We start from the raw sequence: 24416 nt of genomic DNA, 5'->3' as shown, positions 1-24416 counted from the left end.
ATCATACAATATGAGATATAAAAAGCCTGATGTACAAAACACAACAAAACAAATTTTTTGAATCCAATTTAAAAAATCTTTTATTTTTTTCTTATTTCCTATGTCCGGCTTTACTGGGCCAAGAGTAGAAAATTGACTGTAGTCACCAATAACAAAATAGAAAAATAAAAGCGTTAAGCAGCCTAAGCTTGTTTCAGAGAGATTTCTGACACTCTGCTGGTTTTGGAAGGGTTTGGGGCAGTTTTGAGCTTGAAGACCAGATGGCTGACTAGCTAAACCAGCTGAACAACAGTTTGGTCAGTTTTGGAGACCAGCTGACCAGCTTAGTCTGGGTTTTCCAGCGAAAACCTTCCGGTTTATGTAATAGCAGCTGAACATCTCAGTTACTCTTGGAGAGCGCACACTGTCTGTCCTGTAACTGCAGCTAAGACCGTCGTGTTGATTGGTGTCTGTGTTCGTCCAGGGAAAATCTGTCAGTGTGTGGTTCTCGCTGGTGGCTCCGCTGCGTCCTGCTCAACATCCTGCTCTTCCTCTTGCTCTTCTTTCTCACGACCCCTGCTATCATCGTAAACACCATGGACAAGTTCAACGTCACCCGGCCGGTTGAAAGCTTAAGGGTCAGTGACCATCAAAGCCGTTTTATAACTGTCCGGCTGTATTACACCACATTAGAGTGCAAAATAAAACTGAAAGTGCTTTTTTGTGCTGTTTTGGGAAGTCGAATGTTTTGAATGTGATCTTTTACTGTCTTCTACTGTCTAGAACCCAGTAATTACCCAGTTCTTCCCCACCCTGCTCCTGTGGGCCTTTTCCATTCTCCTGCCCTTCATTGTGTACTATTCATCTTTTTTTGAGTACCACTGGACCAGGTATGATGCTTTAAACTTTTCTAGTCCCTGTATCAATGTAAGAGGGAGCTCTTTTTACTCAGTTACATTAAAGTGAATGGGTTGTACTGGAAATATAATAATGAAAATAATTATTGTGTTATTAACACATTATTATTATTATTATTTTTACTAATTTAATGCGAACGTGTTGCAATCAGTTGCTAATATGATCCCAGTTATATGTTAAAACATCATGATTTTGATTATCATAATGCATCTGGATTATACTTATGTTCCTGTAGCTCAGTTGGTAGAGCATTGCTCTATCAAGCGGAAAGTTAGGGGTTCAATTCCCCGGGAACACATGATAGGTAAAGGTTGATAGCCTGAATGCACTGTAACTCACTTTGGATAAAAGCGTCTGCTAAATGCATTCATTTAATTTAATTTAATTAGATGACTTATTCTCACAAATGCTGTATTTATTTGATAAAAAATAAGTAAAAATTGAAATATTTTAAATGTAATTTATTCCTGGATGGCAGAGCTGAATTTTTAAGCATCATCACTCCAGTCTTCAGTGTCACATGACCCTTCAGAACTCATATGTAGATTTGATGCTGAAGAAACATTTCTTAATATTTTTATTATCTGCAAACACTTGTGCTGACTAATATTTTTTAATGCTAATTATATTAGGATGTATTTATTTGAGTAACTTAGAACATTCTAATTAATTTATTTTAAATATTTAAAATATTTCTGTAATATAGTTGTAACAATTTAAATTGACATAAAATTGTGTTCCAAAGACGAACGGAGCATTTACAGGTTTGGAACGACATGGGGGAAAGTGATTTATGACAAAATTTTCATTTGGGTGAAGTCACCCTTTAAAGGCAGCACAAATACTACCATAATGCATGAAAACTTTTTACGTTAACAAAAATGTTATTATTTAAGTCATTAAAATAGTCAGAATGTGATTTTCTTGCATTCTGGTAATGAGAATTTAGGGGAAGGTGTTGCTTGATTCACAACTTTGAAGATTGCATAATACACACATAAATAATAAACATAAAAAAGTTATTTTTCCCCTTCCTAATATATTTCGGAAGACATTCCTCACACATACACATTTATCAACACAAATGGGATTGTTCATTAAAACAATTTTGCATGGACTTGCATTGCATGGAAAAATAAAATAAATAAATAAACAACAACACCAAGAAATGTGTCAAAATTAGTCGAACAATAAGTTATACAACACATACATGAAAAATTGCATCAAAATTATGCTGTCCCAATAAGCAGTATAAGTTTCTGCTATCGGTAATTGTATTTGCAATGCAGCTTAAATCTATTGCATAAACATGTTCATATCAGCGCACAAACATATTGCATAACTGCAGAACAAGCCCCAACCCAGTCTCCCACCCACCCATGCACAACACGTTTACATGCTGTCCCTCTCTCTTGCTCGCTCCGCTTGCCTCTCCAGGCTTGTTGTCATAGTGATCACAACAAGGGAATAATCATATGCAGACCGGCGGCGTCTTTCACAGAGTCACATTATAGTTCATGTGGATCAAACCCTCTGCACTGTGCAACTGCAGAACCTGCAGCACTTGAGGATCTGGTCATAGACACAAGTCAACATAAAATCTCATTTTAATATTTACTTAATACATTTACATTTTTTTAACCATGAAATATGTCACTTGAGGCAAGAATTGTGTTGACTTTAACCACAAACAGTCTGTCGAATAGAACTGGTGTGAAAATGATAGAGAAAGGAATAATGCATCATGTAAAAAATCTGAAAATGTGTTTATTTATTATTATTTCATATATTTATTCATTTTTTTATTTTTTTTTAGGTTCAGGTGAAATCAGTAGAATTTTCTTATTATGTGTGTCTCTTTCAGGTCCGGTGAGAATCAGGTCACCATGCATAAATGCTTTTTTCTGCTTGTCTTCATGGTGATCATTCTACCATCACTGGGTCTCTCCAGGTAAACATCCTATAATCTGAAAAACAGTAATTATAGGCTATCATAGCATGTCAATAAAAGCACAGCAAGCTAAAATATACCTCTTTGGTAATATACTGTTTTGTGAAACATGTAATTTTGTCTCAGAATAACCTTTTTCCTTTATATACAGTACTGTATGTGGGTCAATAATAAACAATGACGTCCCAGTTATGCCAACATTTCTTTCTTTTTTTTTTTTCAAGTTCAGTCTATTTACTTTTTTTACAATCTCCAGAGAGTTACACCACCTAAACATGTTGAATTTGATTTAACTCAAAAACTGAAAACATGTTTATAATAGAATATACAGTTTTTTAAGAACTTAAAAAGTTAGTTTTTTTTTAATTTATAGCAAGCAAATGTTTTAACTCACAGAACATAAAACAATAGATAAAGGCTATCAGAAAGTATCCAAACACTTGGCAAGAAACATTAGCATTTATTATTCATTAGCATTAGCATTATCCTTTTCATAGTTAATGTGATGAACTGGTGCTTACTCTGCTGTAGGTAATGTGGGGACTGGAGGAGAGATGACTTTATAGACCCCTATAAATCACCTTAAAACAAATTAGTAAAATGAATGGCTAATATATTGCCATTAATAAAGTTTAAGTGTCCAAATACTTTTGTTAGCCACTGTATATATATATATATATATATATATATATATATATATATATATATATATATATATATATAATGTGCATTATTACACATTACATATCTTCTTGTCTGCTCCCCAGCCTGGATTTGTTCTTCAGGTGGCTCTTTGACATCCACTTTCTGGATGAAACAGATGTCAAGTTTCAGTAAGTTGCCTGAATCTACAGATGCTGCCTAATTGAATCAGAACTGCAAGATTCACAATTCGCTGAGACCTATGTCCACTTTGTTTTATCCCCTCAGATGTGTGTTTTTGCCTGATAACGGAGCTTTTTTTTTTTAACTACGTGATCACGTCCAGTCTGATCGGAACGGCTATGGAGCTTCTGCGTGTTCCTGCTCTTCTGGTGTACTCTCTGCGTCTTTGCTTTGCCAAATCTAAAGCTGAACGCATACATGTTAAAAGAGTGAGTGACTCCATACAGTATCTTATAGCTGAAGGATTCGTTTATTTGATCGTTTTTATCTTATCAAGTATAGTAAAAACAGACAATTACTACAATTTAAAATAATCGTTGTATATTTCATAAGTTTAAATTGTTATTTATGTCTGTGATAGCGCAACTGAATTACTGTCATCTTTAGTGTCACATGAACCTTCAAAAAAAGTGATATGATAATTTGCTTCTAAAGAAATATTTCATATTATAAAGGCTGCTTGATATTGTTTGATATATATAAAATTGAAAACAACAAATGTGTAACAGTGTAAAGATATTGACTGTCACTTTTGATCAATTGAATGCAACCTTGCTGATTTAAAGTATTAGTTTATTTAAAAATATATATAAATGTGAGCATCTCTGTATGTAGCATGTATATGTAAAATTAAACTTATAAGTAAGTAAAATAATAATGTATATATAGTAGTGCTGTGAAACAATTAATCGTGATTAATCGCATCCAAAATAAAAGTTTTGTTTACATAATATATGTGACCCTGGACCACTAAACCAGTCTTAAGTGTCAATTTTTTTTTATTTTGATTTATACATTACCTGAATGCTGAATAAATAAGCTTTCCTTTGATGTATGGTTTGTTAGGATATGACAATTGGCTGAGAAACAACTATATGAAAATCTGGAATATGAGGGTGCAAAGAAAATGTAAATACTTAGAAAATCGCCTTTAAAGTTGTCCAAATGAATTCTTAGCAATGCATATTACTAATCACATTTTTTTTATTATTATTTACAAAATATAATAATGGAACATGATCTTTACTTAATATCCTAATGATTTTTGTCATATAATAAAAATCGATCATTTTCACCCATAAAATGTTTTTTTGGCTATTGCTACAAATATACCCCAGTGACTTAAGACTGGTTTTGTGCTCCAGGGTCACAAATGTGCATATACTGTGTATTATTATATAATATAATATATAAATACACACACATGCAGTATATATTTTATAAATATTTATATGTATTTCCATGCATATATTTTATTTATATTCATATAATTTATATTTTATAGAAACCTTAACATATATATTTTTAAATATATACATGCATCTGCGTGTATTTATATATACATAATAAATATGCACAGTTAACACACACTTATATTATGTAAAAAAAACTTTTATTTTTGGATGCGATTAATCGTGATTAATCATTTGACAGCACTAATATATAGTAATTATCTAGAACCCCTCCTCCCAAAAAAGCATTTTTCTGTAGTAATAGTTCTTTATTAACATTCTTATTAACGTTCACGTCGTTCCAAATGCACAGACTATTAATCTAAAGAAGAAAATTTGAAGTATCTTCACACAGCTCTTTTCCATCCAACTACTGTCCATAGCACCAGAAATAAGAGTAAATCCACTAACAACCTGTTTCTCCGTTCTCATCCTCAGAGTCAGGCCTACGAGTTTCAGTTTGGTCTTGAATATGCCTGGACCATGTGCATATTTTCAGTCAGTATGACCTACAGCATCACCTGCCCCATCATTGTTCCCTTTGGTGAGTCTGCGTAATTTTAACAACAAACAGACTTTTCTTTGAGTACTTCTTTTCCGCTCCCAAATTTGCACTCAAATCCATTTGTCTGTCGTCTCCACTTGCACCACTTGTGTCGTGTTTTTCTTTTCCTCTCATTTTCTCTGTTCCTTTTTACCCACAGCTCTCTTTTTTCTTCCCCGTCAGTCTTGATTTCTACCTCCGTGCCTGTTCTAATACCTCGTTCCCATCCTCAGTCAGTGTGTGGGCGTCTGAGCCGTATCTCCAACAGCATCTCAGTATCACGGTGTGACATGGCCGCTAGGTGCGAACCCGCTGTAGTCTTCCAGACGCTCCGACCCGTCTAGCCGAGATCCAGACGCCCACTCCACGCCTGTTCTGTCACCAATACACACCATGTGTCACGATAGGTATTGGGGAAAAACACAAAGAGAGGGTAGATCCAAATGCAGGTAAGGGTTTTATTTAAACAGAGGGGTAAATACAAAATAAACAGTCATGAGAGACAAATCAAACAAAAAGGGAACCGGATGAAACGGGGAACTCGGAAGAACGGAAAGGTAGAGGAAGTCTGGTGGAACGAGAGAATGAGACACATAGGGTAAGACAAAGCAAGACTGATGGACCTGAAACACAATGACATCAGACAAGGACTCCGTGACATAGACTAAGACAGACTGGGTATTTATACACAGAAGGATAATTGGGAAACAGGAGACAGGTGGGGTGAACAATCAATCAGGTAACAAGGAGGAAGGTGACCATATAAGGGAACAGGAAGTGATCTGGGACAGGCACCGTGAGAAGGAGGACATCTAGTGGAACCCCGGGGAACAACAACCCAGACACTGTGACAGTACCCCCCCTCTACGGAGCGGCTACCAGACGCTTAAAGACAAAACATGACACAGAGACCAGGAGGGAGGCGGACAGGTGGAGGCTCAGGGGGAGGGACGGAGGGCCAGAAAAGGAACACATGGGGGACAAACACCAGAAATGATACATAAAACCGGGAGATCAGGAGGGAGGAGGACCGGAGGAGGTACAGGGGGAGGGACGGAGGGCCAGACTAAACTAAAGAGAACAGACAGAAACAGAACTCAAAAAACACAAAACATAAGTCCATGAAGGACATGTTGAGGCGTCCACTAGGACGGAGCAGATGACCACCACAGCCGTGTGGTCAAGGCCAGAGCCCTCCAGGGCGGAGCGGAAGACCACCACGTCTCTGTGGTCGAGGCCGGAGTCCACCAGGTCGGAGCAGAAGACCACCACGTCCTCATGGTCATCACCAGAGTCCCCCAGGGTGGAGCGGACGACCACCACGTCCTCGTGGTCACCGCCAGAGTCCCCCAGGGCGGAGCGGATGCCCACCACGTCCTCGTGGTCACCGCCAGAGTCTCCCAGGGCGGAGCCGAAGACCACCACGGCCTTGTGGTCACCGCCTCGGGAACTGTAACGGACACCGCCTCGGGAACAACATCGGGCACCGCCTCGGGAACAACCTCGGGCACCGCCTCGGGAACAGCATCGGGCACCGCCTCGGGAACAGCATCGGGCACCGCCTCGGGAACAGCATCGGGCTCCGCCTCGGGAACAGCATCGGGCTCCGCCTCGGGAACTGCATCGGGCTCCGCCTCGGGAACTGCATCGGGCTCCGCCTCGGGAACGACCTCGGCCTCGGGAACAGCATCGGGCACCGCCTCGGGAACTGCATCGGGCTCCGCCTCGGGAACAGCATCGGGCTCCGCCTCGGGAACAGCATCGGGCTCCGCCTCGGGAACTGCATCGGGCACCGCCTCGGGAACTGCATCGAGCACCGCCTCGGGAACTGCATCGAGCACCGCCTCGGGAACTGCATCGGGCTCCGCCTCGGAAACAGCATCGGGCACCGCCTCGGGAACTGCATCGGGAACTGCATCGGGCTTCGCCTCGGGAACTGCATCGGGCACCGCCTCGGGAACTGCATCGGGCACCGCCTCGGAAACAGCATCGGGCACCGCCTCGGGAACTGCATCGGGCACCGCCTCGGGAACTGCATCGGGCTCCGCCTCGGGAACTGCATCGGGCTCCGCCTCGGGAACTGCATCGGGCTCCGCCTCGGAAACAGCATCGGGCTCCGCCTCGGGAACTGCATCGGGCACCGCCTCGGGAACAGCATCGGGCTCCGCCTCGGGCACCGCCTCGGGAACTGCATCGGGCACCGCCTCGGGAACTGCATCGGGCACCGCCTCGGGAACTGCATCGAGCACCGCCTCGGGAACTGCATCGAGCACCGCCTCGGGAACTGCATCGGGCTCCGCCTCGGGAACTGCATAGGGCACCGCCTCGGAAACAGCATCGGGCACCGCCTCGGGAACTGCATCGGGAACTGCATCAGGCTTCGCCTCGGGAACTGCATCGGGCACCGCCTCGGGAACTGCATCGGGCACCGCCTCGGAAACAGTATCGGGCACCGCCTCGGAAACTGCATCGGGCACCGCCTCGGGAACTGCATCGGGCTCCGCCTCGGGAACTGCATCGGGCTCCGCCTCGGAAACAGCATCGGGAACTGCATCGGGCTTCGCCTCGGGAACTGCATCGGGCTTCGCCTCGGGAACTGCATCGGGCTCCGCCTCGGGAACTGCCTCGGCCTCGGCCTCGGGAACAGCATCGGGCACCGCCTCGGGAACTGCATCGGGCTCCGCCTCGGGAACAGCATCGGGCTCCGCCTCGGGAACAGCATCGGGCACCGCCTCGGGAACTGCATCGGGCACCGCCTCGGAAACTGCATCGGGCACCGCCTCGGGAACTGCATCGAGCACCGCCTCGGGAACTGCATCGAGCACCGCCTCGGGAACTGCATCGGGCTCCGCCTCGGGAACTGCATAGGGCACCGCCTCGGAAACAGCATCGGGCACCGCCTCGGGAACTGCATCGGGAACTGCATCGGGCTTCGCCTCGGGAACTGCATCGGGCACCGCCTCGGGAACTGCATCGGGCTCCGCCTCGGGAACTGCATCGGGCACCGCCTCGGAAACAGCATCGGGCACCGCCTCGGGAACTGCATCGGGCTCCGCCTCGGGAACTGCATCGGGCTCCGCCTCGGGAACTGCATCGGGCACCGCCTCGGAAACAGCATCGGGCACCGCCTCGGGAACAGCATCGGGCACCGCCTCGGGAACTGCATCGGGCACCGCCTCGGGAACTGCATCGGGCTTCGCCTCGGGAACAGCATCGGGCACCACCTCGGGAACGACCTCGGCCTCGGGAACAGCATCGGGCACCGCCTCGGGAACTGCATCGGGCTCCGCCTCGGGAACTGCATCGGGCACCGCCTCGGGAACTGCATCGGGCACCGCCTCGGAAACAGCATCGGGCACCGCCTCGGGAACTGCATCGGGCACCGCCTCGGGAACTGCATCGGGCTCCGCCTCGGGAACTGCATCGGGCACCGCCTCGGAAACAGCATCGGGCACCGCCTCGGGCACCGCCTCGGGAACTGCATCGGGCACCGCCTCGGAAACAGCATCGGGCACCGCCTCGGGAACTGCATCGGGCACCGCCTCGGGAACTGCATCGGGCTCCGCCTCGGGAACTGCATCGGGCACCGCCTCGGGAACAGCCTCGGGCACCGCCTCGGGAACTGCCTCGGGCTCCGCCTCGGGAACAGCAGCTGCCTGTCTCCTCCTCCGCCCTCTACGATGGGGAGTCGGTGGCGTTGAGTCGGCCATCTTGTGCTGTGGTGCTGGGCTGGCGGCCATCTTGGGCTGTGACGCTAGGTTGGCGACCATCTTGGGCTGTGGAGCTGGGCTGGTGGCCATCTTGGGTTGTGGGGCTGGGTTGGCGGCCATCCTGTGCTGTGGGGTTGGGCTGGCGCCCATCTTGTGCTGTGGGGCTGAGCTGGCAGCCTTGTCTGGACACTCTGGTGTGGTTGTTGCATCCCACTGGGCACGATGGTGCAGGTAATTGGTAAACCCCCAAAAGTCCAGTATCTCTAACCCCTTCATCTCCCATGAAGGTAAAGGATCATCCAGGCAATTATTAAATAAATCCTTTAGTGCTGCATCATTGTAACCTAGCCCGACTGCCATAGTCCAAAACAATTGCGCCAGGCCACCCACCTCACTTCCCTCTTGATGAAGGGTGATTAAGTTCTGGTATCTCCCCCTCCGTTCCTCCATGGTGGCTGGGGAACCGATTCGAAATCCCACACCGCTGGATCTAGGCATGACGGAGTCCTTCTGTCACGATAGGTATTGGGGAAAAACACAAAGAGAGGGTAGATCCAAATGCAGGTAAGGGTTTTATTTAAACAGAGGGGTAAATACAAAATAAACAGTCATGAGAGACAAATCAAACAAAAAGGGAACCGGATGAAACGGGGAACTCGGAAGAACGGAAAGGTAGAGGAAGTCTGGTGGAACGAGAGAATGAGACACATAGGGTAAGACAAAGCAAGACTGATGGACCTGAAACACAATGACATCAGACAAGGACTCCGTGACATAGACTAAGACAGACTGGGTATTTATACACAGAAGGATAATTGGGAAACAGGAGACAGGTGGGGTGAACAATCAATCAGGTAACAAGGAGGAAGGTGACCATATAAGGGAACAGGAAGTGATCTGGGACAGGCACCGTGAGAAGGAGGACATCTAGTGGAACCCCGGGGAACAACAACCCAGACACTGTGACACCATGACTGTTTATTTACTATAGACTGACATCCATCATCATGATTTTTCACTTAGTTCTGAATTAATTTGGCAACTTGCACTCACGTGTAGTCTAGGTAAACAGGTAAATATATAAATATTATACCTGTGCAGTAGCATACAAGGTCAGGAAAACTTCATACAAAATGACTTTACCTGCAAAGCATTGCTGCTGAGCCATCGGAAAAGCACTTTTAAAAAGGACACTGTAATTTAGAAAGATCAAAGATTATTTGGTAACTCCAGCTCTGTTCATTTCGCAGGGTTGCTGTACCTTGTACTGAAGCACATGGTAGATCGCTATAATATCTACTACGCCTATCTACCCACAAAGCTCAGCCAGCGGATCCATTCGGCCGCCATCAGTCAAGTGGTGGTGGCACCCATTCTCTGCATGTTCTGGCTGCTGTTCTTCTCGGTGCTCAGACTGGGTAGATTCACACAGAAATGGCATGCCTAATATAACTGTGTTGTTATGATTTATTCACATTCATGTCATTCTAAACACTGTTGTTTTTTCTGTGGTACACTAAAGAAGAATGTTTCAAGAATATGCACACTGCTCTTTTCCATTAAACAGCTGTTCATAGTGACTGCCAGGCACAAGAATTGGCAATAAATACACTACCTATCTATTTTTCCATTCTCTGTCTTACGAGTTTCCAGTTGGTCTTGAGTATGTCTGGCTGGACAAATTTTCAGATACTGTAGTAGAATCTGTTATTTTCTCTAAAATTCTGAAAGCACCAGTTTGTACATGCATTAAAAAAATTATTTGTTAAAAATATAACCAGACCAAATGAAGAACAACAACAATGCTGCACTTGGTCGATACCTTTTCAAAAGATACACCTTTGTATCTAAAGGGTACCTATTGGAAAAGTTATGGCCCCAGTGACATCTTTTGTACTTTTTTTTTTTTTGATAATGTGCCAAATAAATCCAAGGCTTTCCTCTCAGATTAATTAATACATTAATAGAATGACTGCATAGATTATGGATGAAAACCAAATGTGACCCTTGACCTGAAAAACCAGTCTAAAAGGGATACTCCATCCCAAAATGAAAATTTAGTCATTAATCACTTACCCCCATTTCGTTCCAAACATGTCAAAGCTTTGTTCATCTTTGGAAAACAATTTAAGATATTTTGGATAAAACCAAGTAGGCTTGAGACTGTCCCATAGACTGCCAAATAAATAACAGTGTCAAGGTCCAGAAAAGTATTAAAAAGCATCATCAGAATAGTCCATCTGCCATCAGTGGTTCAACCGTAACGATATGAAGAGACGACAATACTTTTTGTACACAAAGAAAACTAAATTAACAACTTTATTCAACATCTCCTCTCCTCTGTGTCTCTCCAAATAAATGTAGCAACATTTTGGCAAATCCTAGCTGTACGCAGATGGCGTATGCTCTTCAGTATCGGCCATGCCACAAGGATACGTTATTTTACATGAATTTACGCTTTGGTTTGAAAGCAAACAGTGCATGGGCGCAGCGCAGAGTATACACCATCTGCGTACAGCTCAGATTTGTCAAAATGGGGCTATAAACAATTTTGGGTGGAGTAACACTTTAAGTGTCAATTTTTCCAAATTGAGATGTATACGTCATCTGAAGGCTGAATGAATAGGCTTTCCATTGATTTATGATTTATTAGGATCAGACAATATTTGGCTAAGATACAACTATTTGAAAATCTGGAATCTGAGGGTCCATTAAAATCTAAATATAAAGAAAATCACCTTTGAAGAGATGAATTCTTAGCAACTCATATTACTAATCAAAAATTAAGCATTGATATATTTACAGTAGGAAATTACAAAATATCTTCATGGAACATGATCTTTCCTTAATATCCTAATGATTTTTGGCATAAAAGAAAAATCGATCATTTTGATCCATACAATGATTTTTTTTTTTTTTTTGGCAATTGCTACAAATATAGCCCAGTGACTTAAGACTGGTTTTGTGGCCCAGGGTCACAAATACTCTGATGCCGACATGTGCATGTGTTCACGTTCTACTGTAGAATACATGTTCACTTGGAGTCAAGAAGTCACTCCAAGACCCAGACCAGACCCCTTAAGACCTCAGCTTGGAACAAGACTAGACCACTCCAGGCCTAGATCCAGACCAATATCTAAGCACCAATGCTCAGATTCAGACTGACCATTTACAATGAACTAGAATGGAGAAAATGTGGAAATTATAACAGCATAAATTCTAATGCTAAGCCACTTTGACAGTTGCTAATTAGAGTCAAAAAATCCTTGCAAAATCTCTGTAATGGTAAAGATACTTTGCTGACCTGAGGTAATTTTTTTGTTGTTGGAAATTGCAGTACTGTACAATACTGTGGTCTTGTCTAAGTACATATAAAAAATACATTTCCGAAACCAGACCCAAACCAAGAGACTAGTAATGAGACCCAGACCCAGTCCGAGGCCATGTTTATGTGGTCTTGAGAGATCTTAAGACCAAGACCACAAGATCAGGTCTCCTGTTCTGTCCCATATAAAAACAAAACCTGATGGTTTATCTCTTGTGCAGGTCCAGTGCAGCCCGTCACTCTGTTCACTTTCATAACTCTCTTGTGCTGTATTGCCTTCTCCTGCTTTGGCTTCTGTCTGAAAAAACTACGACCCGACAGATCAACAAGCTATCAGGTCAGCGATCAAACCTTGATCTTGATGCACTGTTGCATTGTGACATTATTATTATGACAGTTTAACACCTTTTAATTTTCAGAGATTAACAAGGACATGGGGGCATATTACATTTATATTATATAATTAGATACAATGAGCAGTTATATTGTTGTTATATTGATTCTATACAACAGTTAAACAAATTTTAGACACAATATTGAGGATATTGTCTGCTTTTGCTTTATTCCATGAAAATTGACACAACATTAACATTGTGCATTCAGCACAAAGTGGTGTTTTGTTACTAAATAAATCTGTGCTTTTAAATGAATCGGTTGGGTGAATGATACAATGACCCATTGAAAAAGATGTCACTTGCTTCATTGCTGAATGATTTATATGTGAGGGATAATATACATCCAGCCAGTTGTTCTCGCAGAATAAACCCCGACCGGGTGATTGGGACTCTGACGCGAAGCGGAGCACGCTTATTAAATGGCTACTTGCCACATAAGTAAATAATTAGACGCGAAATATTGATTTGAGTTGAAACATTTGAACGCAAAGCTTCTGTGAAGACAGCAGTTGCGAGCAAGCAACAAATTTAAACTAAATGGACATTTAAGTGAAACGGTGCAGTCAAACCACATATTACATGGCATTTCACCACAAAATAATTAAGGTAATAAAATAATTAAGATGAAAATGTTTTAAAACCTTACCAGTTTGTTAGTTCTCTTATAATCCATTACAGCGTACAAAACAATCGTAGCAAAATGGCAGCAGGGTTTGTATGAACCGAGAGCGAGTCCGCGATACCAGGATGACATAATGAAATAATTGCACACCATTTTGTTTCGAGTTTTAATATTTAGCTAAACAAACACAAAGCTTCCAACAAGAAAAAAAAATTGTTCAAGCAAGAGCACAGCGTCGACTGCTGTTACCCGGATGAACCGGTGTTATTAGCTTTTACAGGTTGTTTTCCAGGGATAACATACCTTGGAATGTCGCGACTGACCAATCAGAACCAAGTATTCCACAGAGCCGTGCAATAACACCTATTAGCATCCAGTGATTCCCAGGGAGCCTGTCCTCCAACAAAAAACGACCATATAGGTCGTTTGTGCAAGCACCTTATTACGACCTATATTTTACGTTTTAAAGTTAAGTGCCCTCTAGTGGGCATAAAAATAATAACAGAATCACGTTGCGTCTGTCGTTATGAAATGACGTATAACGCCATTACCAATCAAAATGCACATTTATTTAAATGCAATGGTGTGGGCTTTTTACACCGATCTCACAGTATTTCCTACATATTTTACTAGGTGGCTTATTTGTTCGAATGACCATACCTAACCCCCTAAACCTAACCCTCACAGAAATCATGCTAAATTATGATTTATTGAGCATATACATTTTCGTGTATGTCTGTTCCCTGGGATCAAACCCATGATAGCATGATTACATATCAAGGTATAACACAATAATCTACCAACTGAGCTACACGAAACATTAATATGAAAACGACCTTTTGCCAATAGGGGTGCAATTGTAGTATACGCTCTGATGGGTCGTATTTCAGGGATTTGGACAAAGACCTATACGAGCGTATTGGTTGGAGGACAGGTTGCTTATTTGTTTCATTCTTGAATACCCCCAAATCATACATTAACAAAGTTACATTTTAAAAACAGGAAAGTTTATGAGAACTAGATGCATTTGTCAACAGTGCAGCCTTGATAACACTGGAATTATATTATTTTAGATGGGCTTTGAAAATAAATTCAATTGAGATTTAATTGTTGGAAAATAATAATATCTTCAGGCAGTTAAAACTGATTGCTTTTTTTGTTTTGTTGCAGATGTCCGATCAGACGACAGAAGGAGGCTTCACTGATGCGGAAAGAAGCACCGTTTCCACCACAGCCACAGCTAATGTACCTGCTCATCCTGTCACAGCTCATTTCATTCATCACACTCTCATTTCAAATCCTCTTTATGAAATTAATTTGTCTCTCTCCTCTCATCTCCTCTAAGGCGTCCACTCACAGTGTCAAAGGCACTTCACATGTTGCATAATCAAAAAAAGAAGCTCTTAAGATAATGACACTCTTGTTGTCCACCTACTCACCTCTCGTTCTTTCCTTCCTCAGCTTTTTATAGCCTCCGTCTTGCTGGAGCCAGAGCTGGGCCTGACTCCCATGCCTTCTCCAGCCCACCAGAGCTACGGCACCATGGGGAACAGCCAGAGCTCAGTGCGTGACCCCGAAGGGGTGGAGGAGAAGGACCTGGAGGAAACTTTGGAGACTGAACTCAAGGATGAGCCAGATCCCAGCTGCCCGAGCCCTCTCATGGACAGTCCTGTGGGTTTCCAGTGACCAACCTTTCCCCATTTCCCACTCGCTAACGCTCAAGCCCCATGCTTTATCTTAGCTAGTGGCTGATAAAGAGGCACTATGCTGCAAAATGTTTCCTCTTGTTTCCTCTACAAGCTCCATTTACCAGTAAAAGACAACAAATTGCAGACATCCATGCAGCTTCAAAAAGCTTGTTGGGAATTCACTGACATGGAGGACTTTGATGAGCTTTCAAAGAGGTATCTGAAGTGGATAAAAGCAAAGATCTGTCGAAGAAAGAGGCCAGCCACTTCTCTTGCTCTGACTATGCTTTCTACTTCCTTCTGTATTTTTCTTTTCTCTCTAATGATGTTAATGGGTGTCTGGTGGTTTGGTTGACTGAGGCTTGGAACATTGTATTTCAACAGATGTTTCGATGTACTTTTTTTAATGCATAGTCACGTTGTATAGCTCCAAAAAGTTGAGACATCCAAATCTTATTTGCTTATTATTAATCCTTTTGCTGATGTTGCAGTTTGTGCTTATTACTGTTATTTTTATTCAGTACTTGTATTTTAGCAATGGTACGTAATTGTGCAACATTATGCAAAGAGTGCATTACTATTATTAGATTATTATTACTGTCATTAACACCCTCAACATCTATTGCAGTGTGCATCAGAGTCAGTCACTCCCAGGTATTGTTTGTTTTGCAGTGACAATAGCAGTCGTGTTGTGCATACTGCAGTCAATTGGCACTACAGTAGATTTCAAAGTCAATGAGGCACTCATTCCATAATTTGTTTGTTTTTTTCTTTCCCGTTAAGTTCAGTCAGTTGTTTGGTCTGTGGTAGAGATATGAGGACATTCGAAAGTGAGGTTTTCAGTCACTTATATAAAGTCTAATTTAGTTCTTACGTAATGAACTGGAAAAAAAAACAATATCTGCAAAAACAATCAGTTTGTTGGGGGGAAAAAAATGAGATGTTAAAGGGATGATCAAAAAGCCTTAAGCTTTGTTGGCATAAATTTAACTCGCTCAGTTTCTACAGTAACGCACTTACAATATGGTCTATGGAGCATTACAGAAAGATTAAAGCTCGAAAAACCATTTATATTAATGCTCCAGGCAAATAAATAGCCACTGACTTCCAGAAATAAGCATTGTCTTTTTTGGCCAACAAATTATGTAATTCCTACAGTATATGTTCAGAATCACTTAAGTCATTGAGTTCATACCTTCCTACTTCAGGATTTAATACCAGTTATTATAAACTATGAGTTATATAAACTATGATTTGTTTTAGTATTCGTATTTAGTCAATTTTTTTTCACTTGTATGTTACTATTTGCGCCATAAATGCATGCAATATTAGCACACTTTCTAAGGATTGTCTGACAAAACCACATTTGAGCGCGAAGCCTTTCACAGCTTATCTTTACATTGTTGCTGCGCATTTTAGTCACCGTCTAGAGCTCTGTGTATTAATATAAAAGTGTTTTATTTTAACTGTAAGTCATTTTAGGTTTACATTATCCAAAAGAGGAAAATTTAAGATCTAAATTTGCTAAGCTAAGCGGTTTTTCATGATAACATTTACATTTTGTGGTTTTAGAATTGAAACATCATGTATTTTAGCATCTATTCTGGTCCAATTGACTAAGGCTATTGACTTTTATTGTATGTTTATTACTTTTTACAAACTAAGGGATGAGTTGAAGTTGCTGATGGAGCTTGGCATTGAGATTAGAATTAGAAAAATAATCAAATCCATGAAATATGTTTGTAAAATTATTTACAGGAAGTCTTATGACAAACTGAAAATGGCAAGTCATTGGCTGATCCTACACACAAGTCTTCAATTCCAGTCTCCAACTGCATGTTGTTTAACTCTGTTACATGCTCAAACCAGCCTGCAGCTGTCTTTAGATCCATTAAGTGTTGCTCTGGCTTCTGTAACACTTTCATTTTCTTAGTAAATTTTGTATTCTTTGTCTTTGCTGCTAGTGGTTCTAGGGCTGGAAGGGAAGGGGTGGGTGGAGGGTTTTCTTTACTGAATGTAAATGAGTTGTGATTTGTACCGTGCTCTCTTGCTGTGCCTTGAAGAAACAGATTTTAAGAAGTAAACAGAAAAAAGTTATGTCTGACAATCCAGCATGACCTGCAATATGCTGCATGGACTACAGAGCAAGATAAAACAAAGAAGCTAGATTCTAAAGCCCATTCCACCAATGAATCAAACAGGTGAGAGATTCCTAAGTTTTAAACTGACTTAGCCTCAAAACATACTCTGTGCAAGTACGCAAATGATTCTCGCTAAGTTGTTGATTTTGATTTCTGAAATGTGTCGGACCACTATTTATAAAAATGCTAAAATCTGCATTGCATGTTGACTTCTACAGTCATTTTTAGTCTTTCAGGTCAACCACTGTCATGGCGAAGCAGCAGTTTGAGCAAGTTAATTCCTAGCACACTAAACATATTCAACAAGGCAAATGCATTGACCAAATATTTGCGCCTGAATACTTATGTGAAAAGTGTTTCTGTCTATACAGTTCAACAGTAAACAATTGCATTCCAATCGCATCGAATTCACACTGATTATCATTGGCTTCACAGTATCTATGATATACACAAACATATGCAAACACTCAAGTCTTCAATACCTACTGTACCTGATATACTGCTCTTTTGAGATACTTTTTGATATTTATTTTTGTTCTGTTTGTATTCGCAAGCTGTCGATGTATACAACTTATTCAGTATTGGTTTACAGAATGTGGCTTGAGGTGTCATGTCATGTGACAGGGCGCTTATGACAGTAAATTGCTGCACATTTTTACATTGCAGCAGCACAGGGCGTAAGGGTATAAAATTAAATTGACAAAAACTTTATGCTGTTAAGTAGTGTCTCTATTTCATCATTCTATATGTTTAAACAAATCCCTACCCTAACTAGTCCTGCACTGTTTGTGCTACACTGATAAACATTTGGTGTTGAAATTATTTTTACGCTAGTAAAAGCGAAATTCTGTCATCAATTACTCACCCTTTTGTTGTTCCAAACCCATAAGACCTTTGTTCATCTTCGGATCACAAATTAAGATATTTTTTTACCCTGAATAGACAGCAATGCCACTACCACATTTGAGGACCAGAAAGGTAGTAAAGGCATAATTAAAATTATTCAAAAATGTATTCTCTTACATGACAGTCTTTGACACTTTCGTGAGAGTACTACGATGAATTGTGTGTGCATTCCTCTGCTTTCAAAGCTCTCCGTTTTCCTCAAAAATATCTTAAATTTGTGTTCTGAAGATGAACAAAGTTTCTACTGCTTTTGAACAACATTAGGGTTAGTAATTAATGACAGAATTTTCATTTTTTGGGTGAACTTTAAGTTCCCTTTAAGTCAAGTAACACACTGAATTAAACTTGAAATTTTCAAGTAGAAAGATTTAAATGTAATTTATTAACAAGATTCGGGAGGAGCGCGTCAGATACTTAGCCTAATCAACACAGGTGGACCATAATCAAGTATTCAATCGCATGGTATAAATATCGCTGACTTACCTCTATCCATTGACGGTTTTTAAGCATCCCTCCTCCACCCCATCTCCTCACTTTGAGTTGACTTTATAAATAGACGGGGAAGCGGGGGTACTCTAGTTTCGGGCCATTCCCGAGCTCGGAGCCCTTCCCCGGACAGCACGCCAAATACGCATACCATACCTCAGCTAATTATATGTAAGCGTGAACTAGTGAAATAGTCATAAAATCTACATTAAAGGGATTTTAATGCAATTTAAATGTTTCCTTTTTCTTTGTAGTGTTACAAGCATTTGGTGCATAAAGAAGATCTGTAAAGTTTCGAAGACTAAAGTCTCAAATCCAAAGAGATATTCTTTATAAAAGTTAAGACTCATCCACACCGCCCTAAAACAGCTCGTTCTAACACCCCCCCATCATCACATCACCATGTGGGAAGATTCGCTGGCCAGGTCTTTACGCAAAGAAAGAAGGCATAATTTTTATTCTCCTTGTAGTATTGTCGTTGTTGCAGCCACCACTTTGTCGTATAGATGCTGTGTGTTTTACTGTGAAAGCGAAACTACGTTGTTTGACCTTCCAAAAGAGGACGATATCCACTCTGTCGTGCCTGGAGCTGATCTGTGCTGGTTGCTGAGGAAATACATTCGCTTTGCACTGTGGATCGCCAGATCGGCTTTTAACGTGAATGTAGCCAATTCCAGCCCGGGGTTGTTACATGTGGTTGCTGCCAACCGAATGGACACTTGGCCTTCCAAAAGAGGATACGACTAGAAATCAATCAAATCACGTGTGTAATGTGTTTGTCGTCTTGTCGCTCTATTGGACAGCATCAGAATCTGTAACATTTCTGTCACACGCTTGAAGTATTCAGCCAATCCCAATGCACTAGATGTTGTCATAGGCAATCACAAAAAGTTTTATTGAAAAAATAAAAATTAGTTTCGTGCTGCACTCTCCAAAACATGTTTCCTATAAGTGTTCTTCAGACTCAGAAAATGAAATGTCGCCACTTAATTAAATCTCCTGCCGTACCAGAAGATAGCCAGCGGTCACTTGACTTGTCAACACTTGAAAACTGCCAATTATGTCTTCCCTGCACACTAGATGTCATTACCATGTGTTATGTGTGCATATGTGTGTGTGTGTGTGTTATGAGACACCACAGCAGCACAACAACTGAAGCCGCACATGAGAATCGCTTCCAAAAAGTAGGACATGCACATCAGTCATAAGGGGCCGGATAAAATGTGGACTCTGATGTTCTGCTTCACTGAGCTTCTAGACATAGCCTCTTAAAATTCATGATTTCTTCCCCAGTAAATATCTGTTCCTTAGACTTGTTATAAAGACCACAACAGTAGGTTACCAGAAAGGAATTAAGTTACAGTATATTCCAGGACCTCAGTTATGGAAGTTTCCATGTCTATGTGGAAAGTTCCATAGGTTGAGTAGACGTGATAAATGGAATTAGATGTGTCCCACCATCAGATGCTTGTGGAAATAGGAAATAAACCCATAAAAATGAAAGATATTTTGATATTTAATTGATTTGCCCTTTGAATCGCTGTGAATGTCCATCCACAAGCAGTCTTTGGTTAATTTAGGCTATTCAGCGGTTTTTGTCTCAGCTATTATTTTCCTTTCTTTTGCAGAACTGGCAGGGATATCTGACGGAAGGCCAAAATGTGGATTCATCTGAAATTCTAAACATTTTTCCAGAAGTAACAACCGGGAGACAAAAAACATTCTATGATTTTATACTGGCCTGTTTGTTTGTGCCACTTCTGGTCTGTATGCATGAGCTGAGATGTGCTTTTGCAAGGACACCGACCCAACCATGTGTCCATGCACACAGTCAGATAAAAATGGCTTACCAAGTGATGATAGATATCTATCTATCTATAGATAGATAGATAGATAGATAGATAGATAGATAGATACATATAATTACTCAGTAACTTACATACGGTAACTGCAATAGGTCGAAAAGTTCAAATGATCCTGTGTGGAGATAATAGCACAACTTGCCTTTGCAAGGACTTTTCGGGATTAATCACACCGATGTTTACCATTCAGGGGGGTGAAAATTCCCTGATGGTTGTGGTGATTAATATGTTGGAGGCATCAAATGTGGCTGAGTGTATGCCACAGCTCACCTCTCTAATGCCAGGCTGTGAAGAGACGTGAGTCTGCATACTAATTACCACAGTTTGGCCTGGCTCTGCACAGTCAACCTAATTATTTATGTGTGTGAGTGTGTATTGCTATAGAGAGGTGGAAAATTACCAGTTTAAATGATAGTAAAATCAAGGGTTTGCACTATTGTTCAGATGACACATATAAATACTAAATATTATATTTTATGCTGCAAATATGACACATAAACAGCACCTGAAGTAGCAAAAAGAATACAAAATGTGCCATTTACATAGACTACTTAATATAATATTAAACTTATGCATTTAGAAGACGCTTTTATCCAAAGCGACTTACAGTGCATGCAGGTTATCAATTTTTTAACCTATCTTATGTTACTGGGGAATTGAACCCCCAACCTTGTGCTTGATAGCACAATGCTCTACCAATTGAGCTAATGTTTCACGTTTGTGTTTCTCTTCGATTCATTTGCACCAAAGCTAATTGTTGCCACTTAGCATATCTTCAAATTTTTGTTGTTAATCTCTTATTTACTTTGTTTCATTATCAGCTGTAGTCATTCAACTCCCATTGAAATAAAGGTCTTCCATGAACTGCCCTTAATCTTATCCAAATGAGTACCATTAGAATTACAAATTGTGAAGGTCATGTGATCAGTAGTCAAGCTGAAATGACAAAAGGTTCAGGTGACATATAAACTTAGAAATGTAGAGACAGTGCAGAAATGATACAAAATTCTAAATGACTTCTTTCTCAATATATGATGTTAAAAAAATCATCCATGTTGCAAAAATGGGACCAAAATAAGACCATGTTTCATCAGTGATGTGCTCCACTTATGGGAGCAGCGGAGAAAGCAATACACTTGTCGCAGTTGCAGATGTCAATACAGGAGGAAAAAAATTAGCTTGACATTTTCCTTCTGTCTCCTAAGCAACCTTCCTGAGCAGACAGTCTTCAGGAGGTGAATACCCCTGGGAACAGAGCACGCTGCTTTCTCCTCCTCTGTGCCATATGCTTGGAATAGAACTGCCACTGTTTTCCCTATTTGACTGCTACCTGTGTTTGTCTCCCCTGCTGTGCATGTGCATCTGAACAGCTTGATTTATTATGAAACAAGCTGTTATGTTAGAATGTTTGCATTTTATTAGCACATGAATCTTGATCAAGTTAATCTTTCTTTTTTGCACTATTATGCTTGACCAATTGTACTATAGTCAACATTCACTACCAGTTTTACATTAGTCATTATTTACAGGCCCTCATGTCAGCTATATTCTGAAGAAATAATTTAATTTTATGTACCATGAAAGAAAAAGTCATCTACGGTGCCCAGGAGGTGTCATGGTCAGTTCAATTAGTTTTGTCGTGGCCACAATTATACTAACTTGTGGGAACGTGATAATATGTTGTGGCCAAGATTAATTATTATTAATGGGAAAGTCATATTAACTCGTGGGAACACGACTTCTTATGTTGAGGGAAGAACTTATTTTTCTCATGGCCATGAGTTTAATGTGTATACAAACCTGCTTGACCATAGCAACCTGTGATTATCTGAGGTGGATTAGATATTTTTATAACATTTAACATTTAATTTAATATTTGTATATTATTATTATTATTACATTAACTTATTAGGGCTATATTTGTACATTATTTGTTTGCTCACCCTTTTAATTCATGAATCGCTTTACATAGTTAACTTTTTGTATAATTATCCTAGCATTTGCTAGCCTACCATATATTTTGCAAATAATAAATAAATGGTCATATGTTAACATGGTCATGGTTGTGACGTCATAATTATGATGATTATGATTTATTGTGAATGCTCAACTTTAGCAGCCCAATTTCCATAAATTGTTCAAATGGACTAGGAGGAAAGCCTTGCTTTGTGAGTATGTCTTCACAAAGTATTTCTACATAGTAGGCTACATCAAGCTATTTTATTTAAAAAGAACAAGAAAACCCAATGATCTGTCCCCCTTAATAGCTTTAAAAGTAGTGTAATTTTCGTTTCGTCCCAGATATGTCGAGCCGCACTGCTTTGAAATTTTGGCATAAGTGTGTGGTGTGAACTCTTTCTGGGAATTACTGTTACAGTCTGCTGCAGTTTTCTTGGCAAACACACCACTGCAACTTTAAATGTGCAGAGAGTATTTGATAACCATCTGACCGCTTACTGCGTGCAGTCTTGTATTTCCTGTCATTAGTGGGATCCTGAGGGGAACTAGTGGAGATGTCGAGGAGAGGTGTGAAGACTTTGGCAGAGGCTGTGTCACAGAAGGACTCTCATTAGAAGAGGGAACATCAACACCAGAGACTGACATGTACAGTAAGGTGCCACCAACCCCTCGTGGAAGGTGTGGAACGAACCACACAGCTACTGAACCTACAGTAATCCACAACTGTTACAGTTAGCTTTTCAAATTTGGAATGCTCGGTTCAAACTTTGATCTTGGTTACCACACAGTGCTGAACGGCCAATTTACTCAAAGATTAAAAAGTCTCATCAAGTAGATCATACCAGTGGTTTTTATGACCAACTAGTGATTTGTGAATGCGTAAAACATCTCTTTTGTTTGAGGCCATTTACATATTTGGGTATTTACTCATAGTGTATATTACATATTGCTAACATGAGGCAGTGCATCCTACATTGCATATAGTATAATAAATTGCATACATAGTAGGTGAAAAACAGTGTGTGAATATTATGAGTCTAAATTCACAGTATTCATAATACAGTAGGCAAAAAGTCCCTGGATGAGCTTTTATTTCCGGTGAGATTCCACAGTGCACATCTAATGGACGCTTCACTTTTAGTCCACAGGAGATGATTTGTGAATGGCAGTGAAGTCACAGGTCACATGACAATGACAACATAACGAATGATTGCATGTTCAGCCTATAGGTATGTGAGGAAGCACATAGTGTTTCTTTACAAAATGACATCGCCAACTACTGGCCTGGTATAGATAACACAGTGAATTGAGTCGTTTAGTCACTAGATCTTTTTTTAAATGATTGTTGTTGGTACAGTAAACTTTTCAAAAATGCAAAGGAAAACCTTTCATTACATTGTTCACTGTAAAAAAAAATCTAAAGTTTACAAAACTTACAAGATTAAGGCAACCAGCTTCAGGATATTTCTGAGTTTTCTCAACTCTCTTTTGTAGGAGATTTTTGAGGTCTCTTAAATATTTGTTGTATAAACTGAAAACTCAAAAATCTCCTGAAGCTGGTTGCCTTTTTCTCAACTTTTGATTTATGACAGCGTTGAGCTGCACCGATTCTGTCGGAGCATCTACTGAATCAACAGATGACTCTCTTGATATGATCACTGAATTGTAGGTTTGATGCCAATGCATCATTTATTTAAAAAAGCCTTTAGCCTGCACTTGATGCACCACCAAGAAAGTAAAAATATATTATCAATCTATAAATGATTTTATCTCTTAGCTATATTTATGCTATTATCTTAATCTGTATATATCC

At 40.7% G+C, this 24416-nt stretch overlaps 1 protein-coding gene across 1 annotated transcript in view; it reads left to right on the top strand.

Annotated features, from left to right (window-relative positions):
• Positions 1-18714, top strand: part of LOC113117079 (calcium permeable stress-gated cation channel 1-like) — a 59495-nt gene extending 40781 nt beyond the window's left edge. Inside the window, 11 exon segments of the mRNA XM_026285482.1 lie at positions 464-617; positions 763-869; positions 2762-2848; positions 3616-3681; positions 3779-3806; positions 3808-3942; positions 5404-5509; positions 10470-10637; positions 12766-12881; positions 14732-14806; positions 15023-18714. Coding sequence (XP_026141267.1) covers positions 464-617; positions 763-869; positions 2762-2848; positions 3616-3681; positions 3779-3806; positions 3808-3942; positions 5404-5509; positions 10470-10637; positions 12766-12881; positions 14732-14806; positions 15023-15247 — 1267 coding nt within the window. The 3' untranslated portion in view covers positions 15248-18714.
• Positions 18715-24416: the final 5702 nt, after the last annotated feature.

Source organism: Carassius auratus, chromosome 17 (assembly GCF_003368295.1).
Source record: "Carassius auratus strain Wakin chromosome 17, ASM336829v1, whole genome shotgun sequence".
In the NCBI taxonomy this organism is placed as follows: domain Eukaryota; kingdom Metazoa; phylum Chordata; class Actinopteri; order Cypriniformes; family Cyprinidae; genus Carassius; species Carassius auratus.
The sequence above is the reverse complement of the archived record's forward strand: the minus strand, read 5'-3'. Positions and strand labels throughout refer to the sequence as shown.